At 59.9% G+C, this 11,778-nt stretch overlaps 1 protein-coding gene across 1 annotated transcript; it reads right to left on the bottom strand.

Annotated features, from left to right (window-relative positions):
• Positions 1-334: 334 nt before the first annotated feature.
• Positions 335-2,276, bottom strand: NKX6-2 (NK6 homeobox 2). The gene is made up of 3 exons (XM_075717880.1): positions 1,865-2,276; positions 1,323-1,495; positions 335-583 (listed from the first exon to the last, which is right to left on the bottom strand). The coding sequence occupies exons 1-3, from the start codon at positions 2,274-2,276 to the stop codon at positions 335-337; spliced, it is 834 nt and encodes a 277-aa protein (XP_075573995.1).
• Between the last annotated feature and the right edge of the window lie 9,502 nt (positions 2,277-11,778).

The following is an 11,778-nucleotide window of genomic DNA, read 5'->3' as shown; positions in this document are numbered from 1 at the left end:
ATTTCCTATATACAAAGTGGCTGAGCTCGGATTTGGCGACCCATACAAAACGTAACAAAATCTGATTGTTAGGAGCAGGAAGAAGGCTAAAAGAAAGGGGCAAACCTTAAAGGGACACAAAACAAAAACCAAAACTTGAAAAATTCCTCTGAAATTTACATCGATGAGAAGGAAAATAATTTCATAACTTATTCTGTAAAAAATATATACATTTCACATACATCTTAGGCTGTACAACACACCACTTTAAACATCCAGTTACAATTGGGCCCCGTCGCGGCGCCTGCCACGGCGGCTCGCCCGGCGCCCGCAGCAGCCGTCGGTGCCCACGCCCTCACAAGGTGTCCGAGCTGGTGCTGCAGGGGCTGACGAGGGACAGGTTCGTGGATTTGTGCTTTTTCAATAGCCTCGTGATTTTTTCGTCGTCTGAGTTGGGGTCCAGGGGCTTGTTGTACTCGTCGTCATCCTCGTTGTCCGAGCTCTCCTTCAGCTTCTCCGTCTCCGAGTCGTGCTTCTTCTTCGCCGAGGCCATCTCCGCCGCGTGCCGCTTCCGCCACTTGGTCCGTCTGTTCTGGAACCAGACCTGGGCACCGGCACCGGGCACCGGCACCGGGCACGGCTCAGCCCCGCCGCCCCCCCGACGGCGGCACCGGGCCCGGCTCAGCCCCGCCGCCCCCCCGACGGCGGCACCGGGCCGCTGCGCCCCTGCCCTCCCCAGCCGGGCCCGCGCAGGGCGAGGCCGGGGAGCGGCGCGGCCGCCGCTGGGCCCCCGGGCGGGGGGCGGCCAGGCCGCGGGGCCCGGAGCGCAGCGGGGAGGGGGCTGCCCCGGGGCGTCGCCGGCCGGAGCCGTGCGACAGTGAAGGCAGCGGCTCCGCGGCACGGCCGTCCGCTGAAAGCGGAGTGCGGCGGCCAGAAAAATGGGTATGGCCGGGTCCCGGGGCACGCAAGGCCTCGGAGCGCCCGAAGCCTTCGCCGAAGCATTTGCGCGGCTGCGCAAGGTGGGGGCTGCGCTGGGAGCCGACCCGCTGAAAGCGGCGGCCTGCGCGGGGCTTCTGCGTGGGGGTCGGGGCGAGTCTGTTAAAATTGTATCTTTTTTTCTTAAATCGTCTGCAGCACAAAGCACTCTAGACACAAACTAAGTTCTGTAGAAATTGGCCTAAAATCTAGCCAATATCCAAATGTAAGCCGAATGTAATTTAAAATACGATTGACTTTAAAAAACAAAAAAATCCCCGTACGGTTGCGCAGTTTTACTGGTCGCTGATAATTACTGCAAAAGCAAAGCGTGACAGCGCGGCCGCGGCGGTGAGCGCGGGACCTACCTTCACCTGGCTCTCGGTCATCCCTAGGGAATAGGCGAGGCGGGCTCGCTCCGGTCCTGCCAAGTACTTCGTCTGTTCGAAGGTTTTCTCCAAAGCAAAAATCTGCTGCCCGGAGAAAGTCGGTCGCGAGTGTTTCTTCTTGCCGTCCTTGTCCAAGACCATCCCCGCCTGAGCTGAAAGCGGAGGAGAAACAGCTCCGTCAGGACGGGGCCCGCGCCTCCGCCCGGCGCTGAGGGGCCGCGGGCCGCGGCCGGGCCGCTCCGGGTGTCCGCCGCCGCTACGAGGCCGCTGGCTCGGGAGCAGTCGGGTCCGGGGACATCTCGGGGCGCCGCGGCGGGCGAGGAGACCGGCACCGGCCCGCCTCCGGGCCCGTCCGCCCCGTCCACCGCGCCCGCCCGGGGCCGGCCCGGCTCCCGGCGCGTCGCTCGGCGGCCCGGAGGGGCGGCCCCCGCCTGCCGCCGGCGGAGCCGGGCCGGAGCCCCAGGCCGCCCGCCGGGGAGGCCCCGCGGGCCCCGCTCCCCGCCGGAACCGGCCGCACTTACCGGGACAGGCGAGCCGGGGGTCTCTCCAGGGAGAGCCCTGCACCACTCCCGGCCAGAAAATGGGCGGCCGGCCGGGCAGCTCCGCTAGCGGCTTCGGGTAGCGGGAGACGGCGGCGGGGTTGAAGTACATCCCCGCCGAGGCCAGTCCGTTGATGCGGGGCAGCCCGCCCAGGAGGTTGCTGGCCGTGCCCACGGGCCGCCCCAGGATGTCGCTTATTCCGTGCGGCGTCCCCAAGGGGAGCTGCGTGTTGAGTCCTCCCAGGGCCGGCGCCTTGAAGCCGGAGGGGTTCTGCAGGGTGTAGGGGAAGAGGGACGTCTTCATCTCGGCCATGTTGTGCAGCGCGGCCAGCGGCGTACTGCTGAGGACGAACGCGCTCTGGCGATTAGCATCCATCTGCCCCACCGCTAACATTTGCGGGCATCAACGAACGCGGGTCCTCCTCCCACCGCGCCGGCAGCTGCTCCGTTGTAACGCCACGCCAGGAGCGCCGGCCGCGGCGGGACGGCCGCCCCTCCGCTTGCAGGATCAAAGCCACAGCAAGTACCGAAGTTTGCCGGGAGTAGGAAAACCCCGGCGCTTCTCCGCCCGCCCCCGCAGTTCGGCGCCGCGCACCGCGAACTTCCAGGCTGGAGCGCGAGCAAAGCCAAGTCGGGGCAGCACGGCAAACCGGCGGAGAGGGCAGTGCCGGGGCGGACGGCCCCGCGCCGGCGGAGCGTCCCCGGCGGGCTGCGGCTCCTGCACTCCGCGCGCGATCCGGCGGCTGGGGGCGGGGGGGGGGGGACACGGGCCGGGCCCGGCGGGGCGGTCGCCGCTGGGCTGGGCTCCGCACCTCGCCCGGGCCGCGCGTCCCGGCGGCGGCAGCGGGGGACCGAGCGCGCCGCGCCCCGGGGCGCAGATAACCGCGCGGGCACCTGCGAGCTCCGCGCCCATTGGGCGGCCGCCTCCCCGCGCCGCCGCCGCGGCCCAATCGGCGGGCGGCGAGCGCCCCCACCCCGACACGTCACCGCCGGGCCGGGCGGGCCCCGGGCGCCGTGGGAGCGCGCGGAGCCGCACGTGGCCGCGCCACGGCCGACGGGACCCCGCCCGCGCGCCCCGCCCGCCCCCCCCGCGCGCTCGGCCCCGCCGCTCCGCGCCGTCCCCCGCCGCCGCCGCCGCCCCGGCCGCTCGCGTCCCGGCTCCGTCCCGTCCCGTCCCGTCTCCCGCGGCCCGCGCCGCTGCCACGGAAGGCGGCCGCGCCGTCCCGCCCGCCGCACCGGGCCCTCCCCGCGGCGCCGCGCTGGGCGCAGCAGGGCCGGGGTCTGGCAGAGCTGCCCGCCATGCGGGGCAGCCCGCGGGGCCCGTGGGGCGGCGCTCGGGGCTGCCGGGCGGGAGGGGCCGGGCGCCGCTGCCGTGGCCCGGCCGCTGTCTCGGGTCACCGGTGCCGCCCGCGCGAGAGCCGTACGGGCGGAGGAGGGACCTGCCGTGCCGGGGAGAGCCCTTCCGCTCGGTTCTCTTCGCTGCCCGGTTTGAAGGGCGCCGGCACCGCGCGGTCTCCCTTGCCGAGCCGGCGGGGAGGCAGAGCCTTCTCCTCACAGGGGAGGGAGCGGCTGTGCCCGCAGCGCGCAGCGGAACTCGTTCGCACAAATAAAATTACCGCCGCTATTCTTCTTAATCGAAAACATGCTTACTTGTCAAGAAAAGAAGAATTTGGATTTCAGGTTTTTATAGAGAAACAATTCCGGAAACGGGGTTTATAGTGCGTTCTTCGCCTTACAACTGCCTTCTCCTACGGTTTTGATGCGTTCCTAACCAAGGAAAATATTAACCACCACAAGTGGGGAATTAAAACTTTTCAAAGTGGTCACAAAGTAAACATGAATCGACTCGAGAATATCAGAACAGGTATTAAAACGCGCGCGCCGGCGGCTGTGGTGACGCCCGTCAGCGTTTGCGGGGCGGTCGGGTCCCGCGCAAGCTGAAGCAGCCCTCGCGTCCAAGTTTGCGAGGCAGCCGCTCGGGCTCCATCAGTGCTCTTCATTTTCAGTCGCTGTTACCAGCCTGCGTGCTCGTTATCTGCATCCCCGTAAAGAGCTTAACGGAGAAATGCGAGATTAAAAACGACGCTGCCCTAAAGAAGGTTTAATAAACGACCTCATCGCTTTTTCCTCTGCCCACCCTATGCCGCAGCAACAAAGCCCGCAGTAACGGGTTTGCCGAGCGCTCCTGACGGAGCCCCCCCAGCTCCTGCCCGCTGTCCCGTCGGCAACGCCGGCGTCCCGGGAAGGAGCTGGCCGCTGCCCGGGCTCACGGAGCCGCGGCTCGGGCTTGGGGCCGGCCCGGCGGGGTGCGAGCGGCCCCCCGGAAAGCCGCGCACCCGCCCGGGGCTTGTCTCGGTCTCCGTCTGGCCGCGCTTCTCCGGTCGCACAGCGCCGGGACCCCGCCGGGGCGGTCCGTGCTCTGCCCCCGGCCCGCCGCCCGCCCCCGCCCCGCCGCCCGTCCTCCCCCCGCGCCGCACCGCTTTCCGCCGCTGCGGGCGAGCTCGCCCGCACTGACCGCGGAGCTCGGCTACCGGCAGGGAAGCCTGCCCGCCCCGCCGGGCTAACGCAGGCCCCGGGCGCCGGCGGCGTGCGGGCGCCCCCGAGGAGCAGCCCCCGCCGGGCCGCCGTGGCCTCGCACGGCACCGATGCAGCAGGGTAAGAGCGCGGCCTCCGCGACCGGCCCCGGGCACGGCCCGACGGGCTCGTGTGCGGCCGGGCGGCGGTGCCGGCGGCGGGGGTGCCCGGGGCCGGGCCCAGCCGGACGGGACGGGCCGCCGGCCCGCTGCGGGGTGGCAGCGGGGAGCGCCCTGCGCCCCCGGGGACACCGGAGAGCGACTGTCCGTGTCCGTGTCCGTGTCCGTGTCCGTGTCCCGCCTCCCGCCGCTCCCGCGGGACGCTGCTCGGCTCCGGTCGCAGCCGGGAGCGCGCAGGCCCCGGACGCGCGTTGCCCCCGCTGCCTCGGGCACCCGCGGCGGCTGCGGGGCTCCCGGGGGGGCCCTGCCCCGCAGCCCCGGCCAGCAGCGGGCGTCCGGCAGCGCGGCCCGGCCCTGCAGTCCCGAGGGCAGAGCTGAAGCGCGGCTCCCGCCGCCGTCCGCTGGGTTAAAACTCGCGCCAAAACAGTGCTGTGAGGCCGGCTGAGAATTTGTATGTGTCACCAGTGACGCTTGTTGCACATTAATGGTACGTTTGTCCTGTTGATTGCCTTTCGTGCAGTCTGAACCCCCCCACTTTCCCAGGTGGAAACGGGGGGGCTATCTCTGCGCACCCTGCGGCGTGATAAGGCTGCCTTTGTGCCTCTTCCTCCGGCGAGGGGGGCACCGAAGGAGGCCTCCGGCCGCCGCCCTCCGCGGGAACCACGAGCAGGCATCGCCCGTGCCCCAGCGCTCCCTCCCCGACGCCGCTGGGTCCCGTCCGGGCCGGGCTGCCCCCTCCCGCGGGGACCGGGGCGGCTGCCCGGCTGCTCCGGCTCCGGGCGCTCCCTCAGCCGTCGGCAAACGCCGCTCGGCTGCAGAGGCTGGGCCGCCCGGGGACGGCGCAGCGGCCGGGCAGCCTCCGCGACGGCTGCGGGGCGGCCGTACCGTGCGCTCCGCCGGCCCCGGGCCGCTGCCTGCCCGGAGACCCGCCCGGCAGCCGCTGCTCCCGCCCTGGGTGACCCCGGTGAAACGAGCCGCGGCTTTGCCGGAGCTCGGTGCTGCCGGTGCCGGCGGGCATGGCCACCCGCCGCGCCGCTGCCCGCGGCCCAGGCCGTGTCGGCGGAGGACTGCGGCGCGTGGGAATACACGGCTCGGGGCCGCTGCTGGTTGCGCGTGCGTTCCGCCGCAGGTGCGCGGTCGCGCCCCGTTCCCTTGCAGCACGCCGCTTCCCGGAGGTTGATTTGGGCGCAGGGAAACAGGGGCCGCGGGCAGCGCCTCCGCCGCGAGTGACGGGCGGCTCCCGGGGCGCGGCCCCCGCCCGCAGCGGGGCGCAGGGAGCGGCGGGGGCGCGGCGGCTGGCTGTCTCCCCGGCGGGGCCCGGGCCCGGCCCCCCCCCGCCCCCCCCCGCCTCCCTCCTGCCTCCCCCCCGCCTGGGCCGGCCCGACGCGGGGTAGCGGCGCCCCCTGGCGGCCCCGGGAGGCCATGGCCGGTGCGCGGGGCGCCCGCCCCCCTCCGCGCTCCCCACGGCGCTGCCCGGGCCCGCCGCGCCGCTGCCGCCGGTGTGCTGCCGGTGTGCCGCTGGGCTGCTGCCGGTGTGCCGTCGGTGTGCAGTCAGTGTGCAGTCGGTGTGCCGCCGGTGTGCCGCCGGTGTGCTGCTGGGCTGCCGCTGGTGTGCAGTCGGTGTGCCGCCAGTGTGCTGTCGGTGTGCCGTCGGTGTGCCGCTGGACCGTCCGTGTGCCGCCGGTGTGCAGTCGGTGTGCCGTCGGTGTGCTGCTGGGCTGCCGCTGGTGTGCAGTCGGTGTGCCGCCAGTGTGCTGTCGGTGTGCCGTCGGTGTGCCGCTGGACCGTCCGTGTGCCGCCGGTGTGCCGCCGGTGTGCCGTCGGTGTGCCGCCGGGCTGCGCTCCCGCACGGGGGGCGGGAGGCGGATGGATGCGTGCCGCCGCCTCTCTGGGCCCAGCTGCCGCGTTTCCCCGGGAGCGGGCGCCGCGTGGGGCGCCGGCCCCTGGGTGCGAAGGGATCCGGCCGGAGACCGGCACCGGCCTTCAGGGAGCCCTCGGTGGGTGCCTCCGGGCTGTGCCCCGCGGCGGCCCCCGCTCGCACTGCACGGCTGCGGGCAGGCAGAGCCGCCCTGTCCTTCGGCTGTGAGACCCTCGTGCGTTCCTGCCGGGCTGCTCTCGGTGATGAAGGCAGCATTTTATGAACATACTTGGATGCGGTTCCAGGTCGGGCAGGGAATTAATTTCCACCACTTAAAATTAAAGAGCGTTTTGGTTTGCCCCTTTTCTTCTAAAGGACACGGAAGCAAAACTGAGATTAGTATCATCAGCTTTGTCTGAGACTTACGCTTTCCGACATATTCAGATGAAGTATTATAGTGCATTGTCCAGTATTAAATACTACAGTACAGATAACTTCAGACAAGTTCTGGTTACCCTTCCAGTACTTCTTTTTGTCATGCATACGGCCAAAGTACCTTTTCTTGTAGCTTCTGTGCGGCTGAAAATGTCTGAGAGGCTATGTACTAAAAGAAAATAAACAATAAGAATAATCTGTGTTTTACATTTATGGGGTGTAAATGCATGCGCTTTCTATCTCATTTTATGGACTACAGAGAAGTCAGATGTGCAGTACATGAAAGCATCCCCCGCTGTGTTGTACATTATTCCAAAGCGCAGCTGTAAATGTCCGTGTCAAAACAGAGCGAGTGGGGAGGGGGGAACTCAGGGCAGCTCTCCACACAGGCTTCCTTTTCTGAATTATTCTGCTGCTGCTGGAGGAAGCAGTGAAGCTAGGTAGGGGAGGGAAAATGATGTTGTTGCATGGAGTTACTTAGAGCATTAGTGACAAGAGAGCAGGAAAATCCATGTTGAGGCCCTGTAGTCACACTGTCTGCCTGTGTTCCTGACAGTAGGGATGCTGCTGCTTCACAGCATACCTAGAAGAGATCCTTGTGTTTAAAAATGAGGGGCGTTTTGGGCTAATATTGCAGTCACTAGAAACCAAAGTCGGTTTAGACTAGATTATCTCTGTTGAAGCATCTTCACAGGATGATGTATGTTCTGGGAAAGGCCATATTTAATAATTTTCATTATGATCCTTGGCACAAAAAGTAGGAATATGCTAATGGTGCAGAGCTGAGAGTCCTCATCAGTATAGAGTAGCACACAAGAGAAACTGGATGACCTTGAGAACAGTGTAACAGAAATGTGAAGAAACATAAAAATGCAAAAATTACATTATTGCCTTAGAGTATGGTATTATTATAGTATTGTACTTAGGGCAAACTACAAAACAACGTTTCATACAGCTGTGGCAGAATTTAGACTCTCACATTTAGGGGCGAAATTTGCAGATTTTTTTTTTTTTTTTTTCCCCATGGGCTTGAAGTTGCAGAGAATAAAAATTCTATGATGGTGCACAGCCAGCCACCTTGGCAGAGCTGACCATTTAGGTGCTTGTCCTCTGTCCGCTTGAGACTGCAGACTGAGGTGGAGTTCAAGACAGATGAAGAAAATCAGTTATGTAACAAGGGATCAGATTGAACAATCTGGGAATCCCCTTTCCCTCTCAAGCTCTCATCTTCTGTTTCCCCTTGTTACTCTTCCCACTCACGTGCGCTGTCCTGTCCATTCTTACTGCTTTGGAGCGGCACCGCAGCGCCCAGGACAGCAGAGGAGCAAAGAGCAGCTCTGGAGGAAATCAGCCCCCTAACAGGGTACATCCGCAGGTGGAAATGCTCTGCGTATTCAAGTATCTGCGGGCTTCCAGCGTATTCACTGCTCAGTCGTATGTACCCAGTAGTTTTGACTTTTTCTTTGAACGTTTCAGGGCCAAGTCTCATGATGGGTCTGCATGGAGCCATAAGGCCACCGCCCCCCGGTCCTGTATTGCCGGTGTTGGCTCTGTTGCATGGTCTGAACAAGGGAGAAGAGCACGCAGCAGGCAGTACTGAAAGAATCCCAGGGCTGGAGGAGTCTGTAACCTTTCCAGCTTCCTCTGCCTCTCTGACACAATCTGCTGTCCTTATGCTCACAAGGACGTTTACTGAAAACTGAATCCGCTGGCAGAATAACCATGATAAAGAATGCACCGTACAGAAATGCTGCTGGTGAGGGGGTCCTTGCATGCCACAGTCAGAAGGAATACACAGAGAAATGTCAGCTGACCAGTAAAATTTATGGATACTGTACTTTGCCGTTAAAGGGGGAACACATTTGCAGAAGAAATACATTTTTTCTTTTTTGTGATGGCTGGCTGAGTCAGTCTGTTTGTACACACAAAAGCGTGTAATAAATAAAGTAACTGTCAACGGTTGTGTGAAAATTCTCAAAAGATATGGAAAGAAAAAACAGCAACAACGTGTCCTCATTCAAGTTTGTGTGCTTTTAAGCTGCATGGTTTTTTGTTTGCAGTCTGTCATTATGAACAAAGCAGTACTAAGTATCTCTTTTAACAACTGTCTGGTAGTTTGTATTTTTATAGCTTTCTAATACAATGCTCCTAATTATATCCTTAAATTGCAGTATTGTGTTACAAGGTTGTATAAATAAAGCCAACTGAGCACTCATTTATATGTAGACTTCAATTTGTTCTAACACTACATTTATTTTTGTAAGGCTGGAAGGAATCTTTTCCTAAACCTTGTATCATTCTTTTGCTTAACAATAAATCATTACAGAGTCTCAGTGCCAAAAGCTAGTGGTCCCCAGTGGTGTTTAACCCTGGAATTCCTAGTTGGAAAGTTTGTAGTCTTGTGTCCTTTGCCAGTGATATCTGAGCATTAATTAGAGTGCATTGAGAAACTCATTTGCAAACTGTCTCACAGCTGAGGGATGCAGTTCCCCCTCCACAGAATTCTGTCCTGTGTTGTAAAACTGAAAAAAAAACCACTCTGTAATAAAGACTTTATATTTTGTTACCACCTTTCTAAACTGTTACAGCATTAGAAAATACCTCTGCATTGCAATCAGATTATTGCTACTGTTAACCATTTCTGCGGTGGGCCCTGAGTGCACCGAAGGCCACATTGGCTCTAATCCCCCACACCTGGGACCTCCCACCCTCCCTCCCACCCTCCCACCCACCCACGCTCTGCCCCTGGCCCCGCAGCCCTGTCTAAGCTCAGCCCTGGGCCTTCGCTCCTGCTCGCCTGCTTTGAGCGCCATGGACTGCGCCTGGTCAGTGGGAATGTTGCTCACATTCAGCCACCGTTGGCTCCCAGCGCCTCAGCTCAGCTCCGAGTGCCGTGTCCCTCGGCAGCTGGCTGTGCCGGAGAGCACGAAGGCCCGAGGTGAGCCAAGACCTTGCCATGGTGGTAGGTGGCACCTGTCAGCCCGCGGAGCAGAAGTGTGCTTGCAAGGCTAAATGAGATTTGTTTAGCTCCAAAGGATGCTGTGGCTGAAAGCGAAGTGGTGTCTTTCATAAAGCAAACCTGTAAGAGGATGAAAAGCTTTCCCGTGGGGTGTTCTGTCTGCGGTGCGTTTGAAGTAGGCAGCATGCTTAGTTATTTTGCCATCTAGGCACCTGAGTTTTATGATGCTTTTGGAAAGCCAAGAGACTCCTGTATCTCCTGCCTTTTGGGAGTATCACGCCCCTTCCGAGAGGTGTGCGTCTGCTGCGGTTGGAGCAGATGCACCAGCTGGGTGGCAGAAGCCTCCCTACAGCGGCGCTGAGCTGAGAGCAGGTCCAGGATGAGACCTCACCTCAGGTACGCAGCGAACTAAGCTGGACTAAAAGCTGTGCTGTTTTCTCTGGGCTGTCACCTTAACAAAGTAAACGAAGCTAGGTTACTCCAGCACTAGGGTGACTACAGCATAGTTAACCTGTTCATCAAATTGCCCCCGTCAGAAATCTTAGGTTTCTGTTAGGGCTGTCTGTGAAATATGATGGATAGGTTGCTGGTACAAAGCAGAATTCAGGATGACAATAGTCTGGGGGTTGGCTGTGCCCAAAAGCTGGGAGAGGGAGCATGATGCCATGGAGAAGGACCACTTTTCTGTCCTTTCTTTGGTTTGCCCTTCCTAAATAAGAGAGATTAATGCCTGGAATCACAAGCAATAGTTTCTTGTCATACTGCTTCCCTTTTCCTGAGAAGTTTCAGAGGCTTTTTATGGTTTGCCTTTTGCAAATGAATGGTTGTGGCTGTGGAAGAAGTGATTTGGCTTTCTAAGTTTTCATAGTTTAACAGAAGAGCTCAATATAAAGCTGTGAAAACAAAATTTTTTTTTCAAGCTCCTCTAGGCACATTTTGGCCTAAAAGTGGGATCTACCTTGTCTGTTCCTAATCCATACCTTCCTGGGAAGCCAGTTAACTTCAGCTATCATGCACATAGATGAGACTGCCTTTTAGTATTTTCTAGAAAGAACAAAAGCGAAAGGCTCAGTTTGTATTGCAACCTTGTGCCTTTGTTGGGTTTGCTCTCTTTTTAAGGCTTTAATCTCATTTTGGAGAATTATTGGGGTGGAGGGAGCTATATACATAAATCCTTTCAAAATAACTTATTTCTGCTGAAGACTAGAGTGTGATTTTGAAGGTATTATCAGGAAATTTTCAACATCTCTGTGTGAATTCATTGGTCTGCTTTGGATTTTAAGCAACAAGGTTTTGAACTAGGTTTAAGGGAAGTATTTGACATGTTAAAATCTCCAAGCATTACTGTAAGTATGGTCATTGGCAGAGAATAACATGGACATAATTATATATGTATGTATTTTTAGGACAAGAAATGAAGCGGTATTTTTGCAGGTGAAACTTCTGAGAGATTTAAGATAAGCAGTTATCAGCATTAGTTTTGTTTTATCTGTTGTGTCTCATGAGAGGCACTATTAATGACAAGGTGGGTAGCATTTTCTTGGCTTAATGTTCTTTTCAAAATGAGGGGCTTTTCCTCCCCCCGTGGAGCTAGGAGTAGGTGTAGTGCAGTTTGTGGTTGACCGAATTGCCAGTGCGGCTTCCATCAGATCACTGGTGTCGCTGAAGCTTCCAGACCTTCGATTATAATTTTTCCCCCCCCCCGTCTGGAAACCCTGTTTTGCCTGTTGCTTTTCTTCTGCCAATGGCTTAGATTATTGTTCATATTAAGAGCATTGCCACCTTAGGTCACGTCAGACTTGAGTGTCCACAAACCCTCTCCCCCTTCCCTTGTTCCACCAACGGTTTTTTCCTGCTTGTCTCCACTCTAATAGTTTATCCTTTTAATGAGAGAAGGCTACCAGTTATTCTTTCTAAGTGAGATAAGCCCTTGTGAGCTCTATTTTATCTA

The sequence above is a fragment of the Pelecanus crispus genome, chromosome 10 (genome assembly GCF_030463565.1).
Source record: "Pelecanus crispus isolate bPelCri1 chromosome 10, bPelCri1.pri, whole genome shotgun sequence".
Taxonomy (NCBI): Eukaryota; Metazoa; Chordata; class Aves; order Pelecaniformes; family Pelecanidae; genus Pelecanus; species Pelecanus crispus.
This window is presented reverse-complemented; position numbering and strand designations above follow the sequence as displayed.